This window comes from Pipistrellus hanaki (assembly GCF_964339955.1).
Source record: "Pipistrellus hanaki genome assembly, chromosome: 16".
Classification (NCBI taxonomy): Eukaryota; Metazoa; Chordata; class Mammalia; order Chiroptera; family Vespertilionidae; genus Pipistrellus; species Pipistrellus hanaki.
Window position 1 is genome coordinate 14,353,649 of NC_140518.1, and position 18,435 is coordinate 14,372,083.

Below are 18,435 nucleotides of genomic sequence, written 5' to 3' on the forward strand. Positions count from 1 at the left end.
AGAAATATTTTCCTGGTGGGAAAGCCAAAATGGCATGGACTTAACTCCTTTTAGCAAGCATGCAACCATAAAAATCAAGTCAACTATGAAAATCCCTCTTCAGATCCCCCCACGTGAGGTTTAAATTGCAATCTCTAAATGTCCACTGGTAGAGAACTTGTTGACTAAGTATAGTGCGTCCATACTTTGGAAAATAAGACAGTTCTACATATACTGATATGGAACAATCTCCAAGATATATTAATGACTGAAAAAAAATGCTAAAAAAATAAAAGAAAAATTGCTGAGCAATATATAAATTTGATCATATATGCAGAGACTTTCTATAGAAGATTCCACCAGAAAATAGTAACAATTGTCTCCTGGGAAAGAAATTAATTACCAAAGACAGTGATAGAAAGAAAACCTTTTCACTACATTTTTTGGTTGCTACTCACAATTTGTATCTTGGGTGCCACCTATGGAAACAATCTAACCAATTTTTTAAAATGTAAGAACCTTATGAAGGTCCAGTAAAATTCTACTGTCACTCTTCTTTTTTCTAGAAATCTTATCAATCCTCAATGGAAGCAACTTAAACTGCCAAAATACGTGTGTTTTTTTTTAATTCTAAATTAAATGAGTAATCTTTCAGGTCTAATATATATATATGGTTTGATATATTATGGATAATTTGATATACCAGCTATGATTTTATATACCAGTTATAATTTTATATACCAGCTCATTCTACTTGGATCACAAACAAGAAAGCCATTTGTTTCTAAGAAAACATCTACCGAAGTGTTCGGGGAAATATTCATCGAGACCATCCCAGACCATCCCAGACAGTGAGCTCTCCAACTGGGCTGATGGAGCCCTGGGTTTCCACCAAGCCGTTTTTCACTCTTCCTAACGATAATGCATGCCAGTCTAGCACAGATCTTTTGCCAAGACCATCACCCATCCAGCTGGGGAAACCCAAGCTTGGTTTCCTAACTAGGGAAAAGGTTTGCAGCTTTTCTGGGGGAAAGAGGGCTGGTGCTGCTCCAGCAAACTCACAGGGCTGTGCTAGAGAGCAAAATGGGGTGCATGGGCAGCCTCTCTTCCCCTGGACTTCTGAGCTAAGGGTCCTCCTTGGTCCTGCCCCTCGGTACTCATTATGGTTGAAAATAAGTCGGTAGTTACTTTTCAGGCCCACAGGCTCAAAGCCAGCATATGTGGGTGGCCACGTGTGCCCACCCTGCACTAATGAAAGGTACCGTGCTGAGGCACAAAGTGTGAGAGGAGGCCGGGGACCTGGTGTGCGTGCCAAGCCAATGCCAGCCTGCAGGCAACCTCAGGCAGGCCACTTGCCTTTCCCAGGCCCACCTGTTCCTTCTGTCAAATGAGAAGGTGGGAACGGAAGATCTCGGATTGCTAAGCACTAGAGTCTAGGATCTAGAAAGAAGGGGGCATTCCTAGATCCTGCTCTGAGATTAGCATCAGCTAGGTCTCTGGGGCCGGGATACACACAGGGAAAGCTGGTTTTTAGAGAAAGGTTAGAAGTGGGGAAAGGCTTTACTTTTTTTACTGGATGGCCTGTCGTAATTCCATAATGTTAGGACAATCCTAAGAGGGAACTGGAGAAGCTGGGCAGCCTCTCACCAGCACTGCGACCCTAACTTAAGTTCTCTCTCCGGTCCTTTCCTAAACACCCCCCTGGAGCTTGTAGAACCGCAGTGGGTGGCTTGAAGGGTGGGGTAGTTAAGAGGCTTCTTCTCAGAGATTATGGGTAACTTTCCCTTTCAAAAAGCTGGGCACAGACCAATACAACACTTCGCATGTAACTTCAGGGCCCCGTGTTCCACCTGACGTCCCGCTCTGGCACCTAAAAGGCCGGGGTGGGTTTGCAGGTGAGCAGAAAGAGAGGGCAACGCAGAGCGACATTCTAGGACCTGTTGCCTCTCCAGCTAACATTCCTCCGCCCCAGGCCCGCTCCTCCCGCCTCCGCTGCCAGCGGCCGCCTTAGTCTCCGCTCCAACTATTCCAACCATCCTGGGAAGGGTGGGGCACTAAGGCTCCTGGGTCCCCCTTGGTTTCCCCCCCTCCCGCCCGCCCCTCTCAATCCCATCACCGGTTTTCCCTTCTGCCCCGGTCCCTCCTCTTCTGGGCCGTGGCCAGCCAATGGGCGACGAGACTCCCGGGTTTGGCGTGGGAGCGGGGGAGCTCAGAGGTCCCCCGCCCCGCAGCTCTGGCCACAGTCCCGGGGCGCACGGACGTGGCTAGAGTTTCCTCCGCTCTCCGATCGCTCTGCCCCCTCCCGCTCTTCCTCCGCTCCCGGTCTCCAGCTCCAGCCGGCCGGCCCCGCACGGCTCCTCCGGGTAGCCAGCCATGGAGGACACCCAGCTCCATATCATCGAACAGCCGCTGTCCGGGTACCCGGACGCCGAAGACCCGGCGTCCTCGCTCCTGCGGGCGCCGGCGGCGGCGGCGGAGGAGCCGTCGGGGGCCGGCTCGGAGGAGCTGATCAAGCCGGACCAGGTGAACGGCGTGCTGGTGCTGAGCCTCCTGGACAAGATCATCGGCGCCGTCGACCAGATCCAGTTGACCCAGGCCCAGCTGGAGGAGCGGCAGGCGGAGATGGAGGGCGCCGTGCAGAGCATCCAGGGCGAGCTGAGCAAGCTGGGCAAGGCGCACGCCGCCACCAGCAGCACGGTGGGCAAGCTGCTGGAGAAGGTGCGCAAGGTCAGCGTCAACGTGAAGACGGTGCGCGGCAGCCTGGAGCGCCAGGCCGGCCAGATCAAGAAGCTGGAGGTCAACGAGGCCGAGCTGCTGCGGCGCCGCAACTTCAAAGTTATGATCTACCAGGTGAGCCGGCCAGCGGACCGCCCGCGACGCCGTGTGCCCGGCCCGCAGTGCCAGGCCGGGGCTCGGGCCCGGAGCGGGGGACCTCCCTGCCCGCGGCGCAGCGCGGCTCGCCCCCGCCAGCCCGCCCTGGCCCGGGCACCCACCCTCCTGCGGGCGGGCGCGGCTGGGGTGGGTGGGGTGGGTGGGTGGAGTGAGCAGCGGATTCCTGGAGCCCGAGGAGGGGCGCCCTCGGTACCCCGCATCTCCTCCCAAGCCCTCCCCCTGCCGTGTCAAACACACAGTGGGACCTTGTTAGGGGGCTGGATTCGGGGACCTGGCCCCCGGCAGACAGCTCCTAAGCGGGCTCTGTCAGAGTCTCTCCACTCCGCGGAGGCCTGGGGGGACAGCCGTGGGTAACTTCTTACAGGGGCCCCGCTGTAAACGGACACGGCCGTGCGGCCCGCGCTGGGGCCTCGGGCTCTGCCCGCCCGCCCGCCCGATATAGCGGGTGATTCAGGGCCCAGGCACGCACCGGCGGGCCGCGCCGGGCGAGGGCCGCCAGGGCCAGCGCGCCCCCGCGGACCCCGCACCCCGCACCCCGCACCCCGCCCGGCCCTCGCCACCTACCCCGTCCCCTCGGTGCCATGCGCCCCCGGCTTCCCCGCGCCTTCAGGTCCCTGGGGACACCCAGCAGCGGCGCGCCCGCCCCTGCGCACCCTCGGCCCGAAGGAAGCAGGCAGGTGGGGCCGGGGCGGGGGTGAGGAGGGCAGGGGGAACAGGGGGGGCCGGCGGAGGGGAGCGGACAGCCCCCGGGTCCGGCAGTCCGGGCGGTGAATCACCGCGCATACCTGCGGGGGCGGCGGGGAGCGGGCCGCGGGCTGGAGGAGGCTGGCGTGTCCCAGGCCCCGCCCCGGCCGCTGGCGGCTTCCAGCGCACCTCTCCCCATTCCTCCGGGCAGGATGAAATGTGGTTTTTGTGTCTTCACCCCAAATAAACTGCCCCTTCCACTCCCCCTCCCCAATCCCATTAAGGTGGGCCGCCGCTGAGGGCTGGGTGATCTTTGCTTGGGGGGGAATGTCACCTCCTCTCCGCTTCCGCAGGCCTGGTCCCCGTAACTACCCCAAGGAGGTGAGATCGGGGCGGGTGGGAGGGGGTAATCCTAAAAGAGGGAGTGGAAAGGAAAGGTGAGGAGACCGCTGTCAGGGAGCTTTGGTTTCACTGGTGACTCTGGGGCCTGGTCAAGCTGGCTTCTGAGTGACCATCTGGGATGCCGCGAGGTCCTTGGGTTGGTCTCGCTAGAAGGAGCTAAGAAAGATGCAGATTGGGACAAGCAGTTTGGAGACACTGTTTGGAGCAGCTGGGGAGGCGGTTTGTGAGCTGGCACTTACACCTGAGGAGGGGGTGATAGGACAGAGGCAGAAGTGGCACCACTACCCTCCTGCCCAGGGATTCCTCCCCATGGGCACTGGACTTTTAAAAAGCTTTGCTTCTCCCCAAACAGCGTTATCTGGTAGAAAATGCTTGCTTTGGGTTGTTCCCACTTGCTCTAACTGCTTGGAGGGAGCAGAATGGTGTGTGTGTGTGTGTGTGTGTGTGTGTGATTTTTAAAGAGATCTACCTAGCATGGAGAGGCATCAATGGAAGGAGAACAAGACAGGGGAGCCCGCCAGCTTTAGGTAGAGGTAGAGGGTCGCCATGGAGGGCTGAGTGGGTGACCTTCTCACTTTTAATAGCCTGGGCTGTCGAACCTGGGGAAAGTCTTGGTTGGGATAAGCCTTCCTACGTTAAAGATGGAGGTTCTGGGAGGATGGGTGTGGAGGGAGAAAGACTTCCTTGCAGAGGCCCATAGCATCCCGCTGTTGCCGCCCCTCAGCAGCTGGCAGGGAGCTGTGGCTGAACATTGTGTCTCAGGGTGGCTTTGACTGCATCTGTACTAACCCAGCGGGGAACAGAGGGAATAGCTCAAACTGAGGACCCTGAGCCCCCTAAATGTCAGGGCAAATAACTAAGAACTCAAGTGGTCCCAACTCGGAGAGGAGCTCAGAGCTAGGAAAGGATTCCAGCGATAGGGTGGGGCTCAGGGAAGCAGAACTTCCCTGAGCTGTAGAGCAGATGTTCTAGGTGGGGGGGGGGGGGGGGGGTGCGGGGGCGGGAGGAAGGCAGAGGCTACTCCTCCCAGAGGCCTGCAGGCCTGGGAAGAGAATGAGGTAAAAATAGCTCTGTGCCTTGGCAGACCTAATAGGGAAGACTGGGGGCGGCAACGTTTATGGTAAAACCAGGCTGTTGGGGTAGGATGCTTGGCTTGGAGAAAGGTCTCCTAGGATCCTGTGAGTTCTCCAGCGAGCTCTCCAGTGTGGGAACAGGAGGAGATTCAGTATTCCCCACTGCCGATGTGGGGAGGGGATGATATTGGCAAGGGGGCAGGAAGCCTGAAAGGGTGCGAAGGTCCCAGCTGTGGGATCAGGTCAGCTGACCTCTTACGCCTCCTTCCTGGGGGATCAAGGAGGGAATCCCTTGCCTGGCTCCACCCCAGATTCAGGGAACTGTTAAGTTCGATGATGACGTCACAGGTTAAGTTTGCATTTGTGTACACACGCGCACGCACGCACACACACACACACAATTCAGCCCCCCTGTCTCCACTGAAACAAAAAGTGGCAGTTTGTCATCCCATCCCAGCTAGGCAACAGTTAGTGAATGAAAGAAGTGAATTCTACTAGTAGTTTGGGGTCAGTGGACTGAGAACTGCTGGGAGGATCAGGCAGATTGTGGGCGCCGTGTAAACAGGAGGAGCTGTGATCCTTCAAGAGCCAATTCCCTGAGACAATAATTTAGAATCCAGAAAGGGAAGCTAAGATGGAAATAAATGTTTTTTGAAGCAGTTTTGATGAGGCAGTTGGTGACCTGCACACCAGTGCTTGCTCCAAGTGCTTGAGGTTGGGACAAGAAGGCACTTAAAGGGTCCCGCAGAGCATGGGCGTCAGAGGGGAGGACACCTAGGCTGGAGGGCTTGGTGACTTCTCCCCAAACCCTAACCCAACCTATAGCTTCTTCCTGGACCCAAGGCTAATCAAGGCTACTTTGTTCCAGAACTCCAAAACATTTTTAAAAAATGTTTTTATTGATTTTAGAGAGAGAGGGAGGAACATCAATGAGAGAGAAACATCAACATTGATTGGCTGCCTCTTGCCACCCCCAAACTGCTGGGGATTAAGCCTGCAACCCAGGCATGTGCTCTGAGCGGGAATCCAATTGGCGACCTCTTGGTGCCTGGGTCAATGCTCAACCACTGAGCCACATGGGCCGGTCCAGAACCACAAAACTTTGTAAAAAATATTTCCAACTTGAGGTTCTGGTCCTTCTCAGCCTAGTGGCCATGGAGAGGCTGCTTATCATACTTTTCCTCCAAAAAACCGAGTTTGGGTTGTTTTTCCTGGTCACTGGATCGAAAGCAGGGAGGGCACTTTTAGGGGTATTTCTAAGACTAAAGAAAATCATGCTCCTCGCTCTAATTTTTTTTTTTTAGTAAATGAAGTCTGACCATTGTAAAGGTCAGAGTCAAGAAGGGGAGGCAACTGGGAGGGCAAGGAGAAGGATTATTGTCGTTAAGCAGGCCGCCTCAGAGAGGTGGTTTGTTCTATTTTAAAAAATCATGCCATAGTGAGAGTTTCATCATCTTGTCGTGGTCGATTTTTTTGAGCTGGGCGATGCTTCAGAGATAATCAACTGCCGTCTCTTCCTTTTGTAGCGGAGGAAGCTGCGGCCCAGAAAGGGGAAGTCACTTGCCTATTGTCCCTTGAGTGATTGGGGGGGTCAGAGCTGAAATCAGAACCCAGGTGTACCCCACCCCTTCTGCTACACTTTCTGCTCCCCACCTCCTCCTTTCACCCTTGGCCTCAGAAACCGTAGGGGAGGTCAGCCCTAACGGAGGGTTATTCTGGCTCCTTCCTTCTCTGAGGGAGACAGCCTAACAGCCCCGGCCCTGGGGCTGCGTTGTGTGTCTGTGTGTGCAGTGGCGGCTCACAGTGGCGAAGGCTGGTGGCCGTTAGCTGCTCAGCCTCACAGTGCTGACGAAGAGGCAAGGTGTGACCACCTGACCAGTGATGGTGGGAGCGGGGACGGGGAGGGGAGCAGGTATAAGCACTGGAGCTCTCCGGCCAGCGGGGTGTCTCCTGGCATGGCCTCTGCATCTGGCCCGAAGGGACCACATTAGCCCCTGTCTCCTCAGTCTCCCTGCCACCCCAGCCTTCTCCCTGCACCCCACCCGGCAGGTTGGCACCTGCTGCCTTGTGTTTTTGTGGCTGCGGGCCATCACTCATCACTGCTGGCACCAGAGACTGGGAGTGACCCCAACTGTCCCCTCCCCCCAACTTCTGAGTGTGCAAAGCAAGAGTAGTGGCTCAGCCCCTCAGGAGGGAGAGTTGGGAGCTGTCGCTGGATACCCCAGAGTGTAGACCCACCTGTCATAAAAACAGCTTTTTAAAAAAATATTTTCTTGATTTTTTACAGAGAGAGAGTTAGAAACATAGATGAGAGAGAAACATCAATCAGCTGCCTCCTGCACACCCCCTACTGGGGATGTGCCCTTGACTGGAATCAAACCTGGGGACCCTTGAGTCCGCAGGCCGACGCTCCATCCACTGAGCCAACCCATTTAGAGCAAGCTTGTTTTTTTTTTTTTGTTTTTTTTTTAATCCTAATTTCTCTGTGCATCTTGGTACCCCATGCATGGGTGGAGGGAAGGGTGACAAGAGAGGCAGGAGGCAAGGACATGGCCAGAAGGAAATAGAGGCCATGCCTCTCCTTCTCCTATCCGGGGCGGCACTCTGTGCCCGCCCTGCCCAGGGGAGTAATGAGAACTGGGATCCGCAGTGTCTGGCTCTGAAGACAGTGAAGTTGTTCGCCTTCTCTTTTACTCACGGGAGCCTCCTCAGTTAGAATCCAACAACTGGCCTCTTAGAAAGCTCCTCCTCCCAGCAGCCTCTTCCCCCATCACTCCAACCTAGTAGGGACACAAGGTAGGAGGCCACGGACAGGGCTGGGGAAGATTCTAGAGGGAAGAAGGGAGGGGGTTCCGTTTAAATTGTGTTTATTAATTCATGGGTCTGGGTTTGTTCCGCCCCCATCAGCCCCAGGGCCCTCCTGATGAAGCGTTTAAAATGTGGTTTCTTTCCGTCCTAATGCATTGTGTCCTCCCTTCCCCACCCACCTCCCGCTTCCCGTCTCTGCATGCTCACCAAGGCCTTTCTCTCCGCCCTCCCCACACCCGTTCCAAACTCTGCTTAAACCCCTTTTCCTCACCTTAGCCCAAGAAGAAGCTGAGTGCACCCTCTGACCTGGTCACACCCAAGATCGTGCCTTTTGACCTTCTGCCTGAGACTGAGCCCTTTGACCTGAAGCCTGACACAGTACCTGAGCTCCCACCCTTTGACCAGACGCCTAGGCCGCTGCCCTATTACCCAGCTCCTGAGCCTCTGCCCACCCCAAAGGAGCCGACGGCCGGTGGGGGTGCTTAGGGCCTCCTGGGCCCCAGGGGGCGGTGGGCATGGGGTGTCACTACAGGCCACCATCCGCTCACCTCTTAGCAGTGGTCTGTGCGGGGCGGTCAGCCTCTTGCAAGCCGCTGCTCCATGGTGGGTGGGTGGTGGGATTAGGAAACACTCTTGCATGAGGCAGAGTCCAGGCAAATGTGGAGTGTGCAATAGGGTGGGAGGTGAAGGGCAGGGGCCCTCCTTTCTTCATAGTGACACTCCACGCACCATACTCCAGCACCCAATGCTGCCCTGCATGAAACTGCATGAAAACGTGGCTTCAGATTCTCCCTTCCCATACCCCTCAGGGCAGGCCAGTTTGGCTCAAAGAGAGCCCTCCCATGAGGCCCAGGCCCCGGGGTCTGTTCTGTGCCTTTCTCCACCCGCCCCCTCTCCCCACCCCCATGTAGCTGGGGAAAACATTTACACTTATTTTTTCCAGTTTAAAAAAAAAAAATGTTTTGCAAAGAGATCCCTTATGTTTGCCAGATCCTGCCTTGGGCGGGGCACTCAAAAAGCTGCCAACTCCGAGAGGCCAGAAGGGGTACATTTTAACTGGCTCTGGCTCCGATCTTCTGGCCTCCCTATAGCACAGTGTTTCTCAACTTCTTTTCTTTTTCACAATCGTCCCCCTGAGGAGTCCCTTTAGACATTTCCCCCCTGATTGTACCCTCCCCCACGACATTTTAATCTTCTAGTTATACTATATATCTGTTTATGTACGGGGGACTCTTCGGAGCACATCAAACAACGACACTATCTAAAATCTCCCCTCAATCGCCCAGAGTCAGTTTCCATCTTGTTGGGGACAATGTCACTCCTGTTGACAAGATCCCACTGAGGCAGAAGAGAAGGGCCCTCTGACTTGGGTTTCTCTCACTCCCTTGTCTTGGCAGACTAAAGCAGAGTGCCTGAATGTTCAAGACATGCCCTTTCCTTCACCTCTTCCCCAATCTGCACCTTCTTCTAACGCCCTCTCTGAGCAGATCCTAGGTCTCCGAAGTATCTTTCCAAAGTCTTTCTCTGGCCGTTCCCAAGCAGTAGTTGGGGACAGAGCTGGTTCACTTACGACATTATCCCTTCTCCCTGACAAATGTGAAGTGCCTGGCCAAGGACCAGGCACATAGTAGGTGCTCAATAAAACTATCATATTTTCTTCCTAAACCAGAGGATCTTAAGCCTATACAGCAGGGTTGGGGAGTGGTGTGGGAAGGCTGGAAGCTCTCTGGGGCTCCTCTAAATGCATCCTGGTCTGGTGCCTTCCTGGGTTGGGGAGTGTGTGTGTGCTTGGGGGTTGGGGGGTGGGGCAGAGGAAGCTGTGCATGCTTTTGTTCAGACCTGGTCATTAAAGGTAACTCTGGAAACCAAGCCTGTTGGGAGTGGTGGTTTTGTTTAATAAAAAAAACAAAACAAAAAAACACACACGTGAAAACAGAAAAAGTGGAACCTTCCCTCCTTGCCACCCCCTAAGGTCCCTCCTTTAGTTCAGGAGCTGTGCCAGGGAAGTAGGGGTGGGACAAAGTTGCCTGGCCTGAGTCCCCAGGGTGGGGGGGAGGGGCTTTTGGATCTTGTTTATGGTTGTTGTAGCAACAGGCAGATTGGGTGGGCCCAAGATAGCACTCCAAGGCTATGAGTCATAGAGGAAACCTGGCTTGGAAAGGGGAAGAAAAGAGAAAATCCGTTAATGGAGGGGAAAAGCTAAAGTCGTGGCGGTATACCCGCTCCAGAACCAAACGGCTGGTTGTTCAGGAATTTGGGTCACGTTGTTTCTTCCCCTATGTCCTGCCTTCTACCAAGAAGGGCAGCTCCTCCAGTGTAAGCCATCATTCTGGGGGAAACCTACAATGAATGCGCTTCTATTCCCAGGTACCTATCTGGGCTGGGAGAGAGGCCCCCAAATCCAGAAGTAAACCTCCCCTCCCTGGGATTGCTCCCTGACATTGTATTTGAGCCCTCCTATCAGGTACTAGAAAGACGGGATTGTTACAAGAAGTCTGCAGCTCTCTCCCCAGCCCAGTTCACTTCCAAGCTCAGTTGGCAAAGACCTTTATCTAGGAAGCCAGAGGCCAGGAAAACCAGCCAGCTCAGCCTTTAAGGGGGGGTAGGGTGAGGCTGGGGGGTGGCGGAGATCAGGAATGCTGGGAGTGGGGCAGGGAGACAATGTGGATTTGTTTTCCAGCAGCTGGGACTGTTTCCTGACTATTCCCCGCCCATCACTCTTAATCCTTCTGAGCCCATCCACATTGTCTGAGCTTACTGAAAGGAGTGTTTCTCCTCACCCTTTGGTGTCAAGTATGGTAAAGGAGAGATCAGAACTGAAATTTTTCATACAGGAGTGCAGGTAAATTTGGGGTGGAGATAGATGAAGAGGCAGTGGAGAGTTAGATCCTAGAGAGGTCTAGAATGGTGTGAAAGAGAGAAGACTCAGTAGTAGACAGAGAGAACTAATTGTAAAGGAGACCCAAGGACTACAACTGGAACTAAGGGAATGCTGAGAGGTTGGGTCCCTCCTATCCTCAGAACCTGGGAAACACCTCTTCAATGCCTCTGTAAGTGGGAAAAGGCAGGGGGATGAACAAAACGTAGATGCCCATAAAAGTACTAGGCCTGCTATGGCCAGTAGAGACTACAAGTCCCAGCATTCCCGGTGCCCAGGTCATCTTGCCTGCTGGGAGGTGTAGTCAAGTAATGAGAGCTTGCGGTAGCTTGGTGCCCAGAAGAGCTGGTGCCAATTTGGGGAGAAGGGGTGGAGCCAGCATTCCCTTTGTCCCTGCTAATGCTATTGACAGGGAGGGAAGGAAGTTGGGAGGGGTGTTCCTAGTTTTCAGTGTAAACCAGGAAGCGGGGGGATGCAGATGAGAGAGAAAAGGAAAGAGGTTGAGAGCTGGGAAAGGAATTTCTGCAGCAGGTAGTGCAGAGATACCAAGTGGCCAATGTGTGTGTGTGTGTGTGTGTGAGTGTGTGTTTCTGAGAGGGCTCCGCTCATGTTGCCTCATTTTTCTCAGTTGGGATTTTCTTACAATTCTGGGAAACAACCTTCAGAAAACCCTTTAGAAAAACTGCCTCTCATTCCTTTGTCTGAAGTCTCTAGACTAGAGTCTGCACCAAAGAGGAGATGCTGTTTATGTCCTGAGTTATGGCCCCTTTCCCTTTCTGCGCTTAGCCTCCCACACCTTCTGGTGTGATCCTGAGATTCTGAAACGCTGGCCCAGGGTCAGGATCTTGGAAAAATCTTCCCAGAATGGAAGACAGAGGTGATGCTAGGTCTTCCGAGAGGAAAAGGGAATAACTGGCTCTGAACTTCTGGGTCTCAGGGAATGTGGGACCACCATCCTACCTGAGCTCCAATTTGGGTGGGGGAAAGCAATAATGGAAAAGTAATCCCTTTCTTCCATTCCAAAGCAGAGAAGTCAGACCAGAAGAGATACCCGGGGGAAAAACATGCCCTTGGCCGCCAGCCAACTTTTTCCTCTTTCTTCCCTGAATTTCTACATGAGGGAAAAATGCACTGGTAGAGCCAAACAGTATGAGGAGGTCAAAGGGGTGGTGGAGGAGGGGTGGTTAGGACATGGGCCTTCTCCCCTAAGACTTGTTCTGAAATTATTTGAAATCTGGAAAACGCGCTCCCTTGACCTTGCCTTCAAGCTACCTTACTTGGGGGTCGCCTGATAGTGGCTGTGTGTTCATCTCCCCTCCCTGAACCTCAACCTGAGGAAACGGTTCTCAAACCCCTTTGCCTTTGGGCCTGGCTCGGGGCAGTGTGCGACGTAGTGCACCAGAGGGCGCTCTGCCCTTTTCCAAAGTTCAGCTGTGTTCACGCGGCCAGAAGCGGTTTATGGTAAGAAGGCTGGACATAGGTACAAGGACAGAGTTGGAGGGCCGCAGAGATTTTTAACCGGAAAAGCAATTACAATACACGCCAATCTCTGGCCCGGAGCTCTTCCCCCTCCTTGCCCTATCATTCCTTCGACACATTTATGGGGTGCCAGGCTCTGGGGGATCCAATGCCAAACCACACACGTCCAGGTCGATTTCACGGGTCCCACACACTCTCCAGGATCACCGCCCCTCCTGCCTCGGGTTCACCCAGCATCCCTCCCTCCCCAAGCTCATCACCCCACTCATCTCTTCCCCACCCCCTCTGCTCTCCCTCCATAGGACGAAGTGAAGCTGCCGGCCAAGCTGAGCATCAGCAAGTCGCTGAAGGAGGCGGAGACCCTGCCGGAGAAGGAGGGCGACGAGCTGGGCGAGCAGCCCGAGGAGGACGCGGCCATCGAGCTGTCCTCGGACGAGGCGGTGGAGGTGGAGGAGGTCATCGAGGAGTCGCGCGCGGAGCGCATCCGGCGCAGCGGCATGCGGCGCGTGGACGACTTCAAGAAGGCCTTCTCCAAGGAGAAGATGGAGAAGACCAAGGTGCGCACCCGCGAGAACCTGGAGAAGACCCGCCTCAAGACCAAGGAGAACCTGGAGAAGACGCGCCACACGCTGGAGAAGCGCATGAACAAGCTGGGCACGCGCCTGGTGCCCGTCGAGCGCCGCGAGAAGCTCAAGACGTCTCGCGAGAAGCTGCGCAAGTCCTTCACCCCGGACCACGTGGTCTACGCGCGCTCCAAGACCGCCGTGTACAAGGTGCCGCCCTTCACCTTCCACGTCAAGAAGATCCGCGGGGGCGAGGTGGAGGTGCTGCCGGCCACCGAGATGGTGGAGGTGGGCGACGGCGACGACGAGGGCGCCGAGCGGGGCGAGGCCCTCGACCTGCTGCGCGGCAGCAGCCCCGACGTGCGCGCGCTGCTGGAGATCACCGAGGAGTCGGACGCCGTGCTGGTGGACAAGAGCGACAGCGACTGAGGCTGGGGGGGTGCCTGGGGCTCCTCGGGGGGGCCCCGCCCCTCCCCATCTCTTCCTGCCGCACCCCCTCCTCACCGCCCCCCACCCCTGATGTCTTCTCCTCTCGAACTTTTTCTCTTTTTCGCATTCTTTCTCCGGCCCCAGCCACCGGGCTGACCTATGTCTAAATTGAGAACCCCTTCTCCCCCAAGAAGCACCCCTCCAAGCCTTACATCTGCTCCTGAGATGGGAGCGGGAGGCAGCGCCCACAAAGAGCAGCCACCATGGGGGCGCAGTCTGGGTGGAAATGGAAAGGGCCGCGATCCACGTTCTGCTGGTGCACGTTGGGGGTGCTATGGGGGGGGGGGAGATGTTATCATTTGCATAGTCGGACCCCATGGGGGCAAGGCTGCCTTCCCCCTCCCGCCCCCTCACACATCCAGCTGCTGTCATTCCGGCTCTCGGAGCTCTTCTTTCCCATCCAGATCCCTGGAGGCTTGGAAGCCAACATTAGCATAACAGAAAAGAGTGAATTCTGACGGAGGCCTTTGCCCACGTGGGAGGGCCCATCCCGGAAGGACTTGAAAGCAGCTTTTTGGGAGAATGTGGGCTGGAGAGAGGGCAGAGTGAGCCGTGAACCTGGGCGAGGGTCCAGCACAGTCTGCAAAGGGTCCCAACAAGAGGGGCTGGAGCCCGTGGGGAGCAGAGTGGAGGCCAGCACCCTTACATGTTGATGCATCTGCACACGGGAACTCCTGGCTATGGTTTTGAGAAGGAGAAGAGGAAATGGTGGTCGGTGGAAATGGCTGAAGAGAGGAGCATTTGCCTCATTGGCAGCATGAGAAACACGGGACAGGGATCCTATCTTACTGGGGTTCTCAGAAGACCGCAGGACCATTTCAGGTTAAGGAGGGATGGTTAGAAAGCGATGATCCAAATAGAAAAGAGAAGTAAGCCTCACCCCATTCCTCATCCGAGATCTGGGTGGTACCCCAGGAGCAGTCCATTTGTCAAAGCCCAGAAAATTAGGGTCCCAGAAGGACAGCATCAGGCTGTGGGGAGCTGGCAGTTATGGGGTGGGGAGTAGGGGGATGAGGCAGACTAGAAAGAGAACAGAGTGCTAGCGGCCAGGCCACCAAACAGAGCCGGAGGGGAAGTGAGAGCATCATGACTGTGTATGGAGCAACCCAGCCTTGCCTGATTCTTCCCAAGAACTTCCCTAGAACTAATATAAGAGCTGCAGGACTTTCCAAGACCTCCCTGCCCTTTGTGGTTCCTCTCCTGAGTCTTTGGGGCTGAGAGGGTGGTTGCTTCCAGGTTCTCCTCAGGATACTCAAGTCCCAGTAAAGGGGGTTGTCAGATGCAAAGACAACTTCCCTCCCCTGCAGGTCACATGGCTCCTTAAGAGGAGGCTGAAAGCCCTGGCCGGTTTGGCTCAGCGCATAGAGAGAGCATTGGCCTGCGGACTGAAGGGTCCCGGGTTCGATTTTGGTCAAGGGCATGTACCTCGGTTGCAGGTTCCTCCCCAGCCGGGTCCCTGGTCCGGCTTGTGCAGGAGGCAACCAATCAATGTGTTTCTCTCACTTGGATGTTCCCCTCTGTCCTTCCCTCGCCCTTCCACTCTCTCTAAAAATCAGTGGAAAAATATCCTCAGGTGAGGATTACAAAAGAAGAGGCTGAAGGATTTCTCTTCTTGGCCTTATCTTCCCTGCTCAGCTTTTAAGAATTGCAGCTAATTGCTTTAAGGGGTGGAGGGAGGGAGGGAGCCTGGGGACAAACCTTTTTTTACAATACAAAGCTTTGCTTCCTCCTCACCTTTCCTTGGACCCCTTCTCTCTCGGGAATGCTTGGAGCCAGGTCAGCTGAGGGAGGATGGGGATGGGGACACGGTCCCCAGGTGCTGATGGGCTGAAGGGGCCTGAGCTGTGGGCAGACGCAGTTTCCTGCTGGCTCTCGGAGTCTCTCATGTTGCTGTGTCCTGGTGAGCAGCCCGACCAATAAACCTGCTTTTCTAAAAGGATCTGTGTGGGACTGTATCCTCCAAAGGCAGTTCTATAGGAGTCACCCAGGACAGGAGGGAACCATGAATGAATGGAGTGATGGAGGGAGGGGAAAAGAGAAGACTGTTGGTTTAAACTTGCCTGAGGTGTGTGTGCGGGGCATTATCATCGCCCCCATTTTAGAGATGAAGTAACAGAGTGACTTGCCTAAGGTCACATAGCTGGTAAGTGGTGGAGCTGGAATTAGAAGCCAGGCATCCTGGCTCCGCAGTCTAACTGTGATAGTCTGTAACCCTTTGCAGCCTGGATCCACTTTCCAGCTGTCCAGCACTAGCCCTCCAGGCATGCCCAGTTAGCCTGAGCTTCCCTCAAATACACACTTCAGAATCATAGGCCTAGAGGAGGCAGTTTCAGTGAGGGGAGAAACAGAGGCCCCGAAGCAGAAGGCTGAATGAATGCCATAAAGAAAGAATCCCAGCCGAGTCGGTGCGGCGCGGCTCAGTGGTTGAGCATCAACCCATGAACCAGGGGGTTCCTGGTCAGAGCATTCCTGGGTTGCAGTCTCCATCCCCGGTGGTGGTGGTGGTGGTGGTGGTGGTGGTGAGGTGTGTGTGTGTGTGTGTGTGCAGGAGGCAGCTGACCAATTGATTCTCATCATTGATGTTTCTATCTCTTGCCCTCTTCCTTCCTCTCTGAAATCAACAAAAATATATTAAATATTCTATATAATAAAAGGATCATATGCAAATAGACCACACTACCAGGGGGCAGATACTCAATGCAGGAGCTGCCCCCTTGTGATCAGTGAGCTCCCACAGGGGAAGCACAGCTCAGCCAGAAGCCCTGAGCACCAACGCTAAGGATGCCTGACTGATGGCTCAGGCCCACTCCCCACTAAGCCGTTAGTTGGACATCCCCCCAAGGGCTCCTGGATTGCAAGATGGCACAGTCTGGGCTGGAGGACCTCCCACCCCCACCTGAGTGTGCTAATTTCGTGCACCCGGCCTCTAGAGTGAGTGTGTGTGTGTGTGTGTGTGTGTGTGTGTATTTCAAAAAAGGAAAAGAAGAAAAAGGATTCCAGTGCATGTTATATGCCAGTCATAGCCACACAGCATAGCTAATTCTTCCCATGACCCTGGAAGGAGCACCCATTTTGTTGTCTGCATCCTCTCTTCCCTGTGAGCAGCCTGCCCCACCTTCCCACAGGTTATGGGTTCAAATCATCATGTTGGTTCTGCTGGCATTAGAATCACTTGGGATGGAATATCCCTAATAAATGTTGTTTCTGAAGTTCTATCTCAGCTTCCTGCCACTACTTCAAACAAGCAGAATCATTCCTAATGAGACATTCTTTTTTTTTTTTAATTGTTTAAAGTATTACATATGTCTCCTTAACCCCCTTTGCTCCCTGCCACTCCCACCCCCGGGGGCAAGCCTCCACCCTCCCATCGTCTGTGTCCATTGGTTATGCTAATATGCATGCATACAAGTTCTTTGGTTGATCTCTAACTGCCTGCACCGCCCCACCCCAGCCATTCTTTCTCTTTCAAATCCAAGGCCCTCAGCCCCTGAGTCCAGAATTCTAATTCCCTCAGAAAGGTTGGTTTCCTACCAAGAGAAACAGAAACTGATACTGCACCATCAGGGTTGTGGGGGGATGCTGGAGGTTGACCAGCCAGGGAGAAACCACAGGAAGGCTCCAGGGTGTTTCCAGCCGGTCTCACTCAGTCCTCACTTGCTGGACCCCAGCAGCAAGCTAACCTACCATTGCACGTCATAATGAGCAGGTGAGTGGCTTTAGCGTATCATTAGCATATTACGCTTTGATTGGTTGAATGGACAACAAGACACTTAGCATATTAGGCTTTTATTATATAAGATACTCCAGTATATAAAACATGCTTTACAGTTTATATGCCTTCCTTTGACCAAAAGGTTAACTCCTTAGCATGGCTCACAAGTTCCCTTAATAGTCTTGTCCTTGATCTAGTTCTTACTGTTCTTAACATGCTCTTTAGGAGCCTGGTGGCCCAAAATGGGTCACAAACTTTAAGGCCTATGGGTCTTTGTTCAGGCTGTTCGCTTTCTCTGGAATTGCCTCCCCCTTTCCACCTCTCCTCTTAAACCAACCTCTTTCTCACCTCCACCCCACTCATCCTAATCACTTCCTTCTCAGGGCTCCCATAGAACTTTATGTCAATAAACATTTGTAAAATGAATGAATGAATGAATTACAAGACTTTCCATTGCAAGTGTCTTAAACTCATCTCAAACTGGCTTTATCAGAAACAAAACACAAAAAACACACAACCAAAACTGGAAACAAACAGACAGGGAATTAATATAAGTGAAAAAATTCCCAGCCCAGCTGGTGTGGCTCAGTTGGTTGATCATCGTCCCATGAACCAGGAAGTTGACAGTTTGATTCCCAGTCAGGGCACATGCCCAGGTTGCAAGCTTGATTCTCAGTAGGGTGTGTAAGAGGCAGCCAGTTGAGCCCAGTGCCAGTTGATGTTTCTTTCTCTCTCTCCTTCTCCCATCCTCTCTCTGAAACCAATAAAAACACATGTTCCCAATAAAAGGTCCAAGAGAGTCTGGATGCAAGTTCTAATGTAAAATCATTAGAAATTTATCTCTCTTCCTATCTTCTCTTTTCCACTGTGTTTGTTTCATTAATAATTATACTTTTCTTATGTGTTGGCAAAGATGACCATCAGTAGCTGCAGGCTTATGGTTTAACAGCTAAACAAACCCAGTTTAAGAGGGTTTCTTCCCAAATCTTTCCCACCAGAATCTCAGATATGATGCCCATTGACCCTGATAGGTCACATGTTCAAATCACCATGACTCTGACCAAACCTAGGTCATGTATTACTTTTAGAACCCATCTGAAGTAATGGATTGAGCATGAAGAAAGGCTGATTTTGCAAAGGAACACCAGGTTGCTGTTATCAATAGAAAGGGGAGAGGATGATGGACAGACAAAACAACAGATGCTCTTTCCAAATGGTCTGTTTGTGATACTGTGCTAGGAGCCAAGAGACTAAACAGTCAACAAATCTAGGTCTTGAGTTTAATGGGTTTGCAATTAGTGGGATAGACAGATGTTCAAAATAGCTCAAACAGGTGACTGTGAGAGAGTTAAAGCAAAATGCAATGGTAATGCACTGGAGAGGGATTAATCCCGCTTGGGGAATATGGGAAAACTTAATGGAGGAAGGGGGCTTTTAAGTTGTGATTCTAAATCTGGGTAGGATTTCAAATAGATT

At 53.5% G+C, this 18,435-nt stretch overlaps 1 protein-coding gene across 1 annotated transcript; it reads left to right on the forward strand.

Moving 5' to 3' along the window:
• Nucleotides 1-2,209: 2,209 nt before the first annotated feature.
• CAVIN1 (caveolae associated protein 1) lies at nucleotides 2,210-15,183 on the forward strand. Its single transcript, XM_084861832.1, has 2 exons — nucleotides 2,210-2,829; nucleotides 12,498-15,183. The coding sequence occupies exons 1-2, from the start codon at nucleotides 2,353-2,355 to the stop codon at nucleotides 13,185-13,187; spliced, it is 1,167 nt and encodes a 388-aa protein (XP_084717958.1). The 5' UTR covers nucleotides 2,210-2,352; the 3' UTR covers nucleotides 13,188-15,183.
• The last annotated feature ends 3,252 nt before the right edge of the window (nucleotides 15,184-18,435 follow it).

Bases quoted from the DNA above. Each gene is read 5' to 3' on its own strand.
- CAVIN1 (XM_084861832.1), top strand. From the start codon at position 2,353: ATGGAGGACACCCAGCTCCATATCATCGAACAGCCGCTGTCCGGGTAC. The intron at 2,830-12,497 runs GTGAGCCGGCCA...CTCCCTCCATAG, and splicing joins TCAAAGTTATGATCTACCAG to GACGAAGTGAAGCTGCCGGC.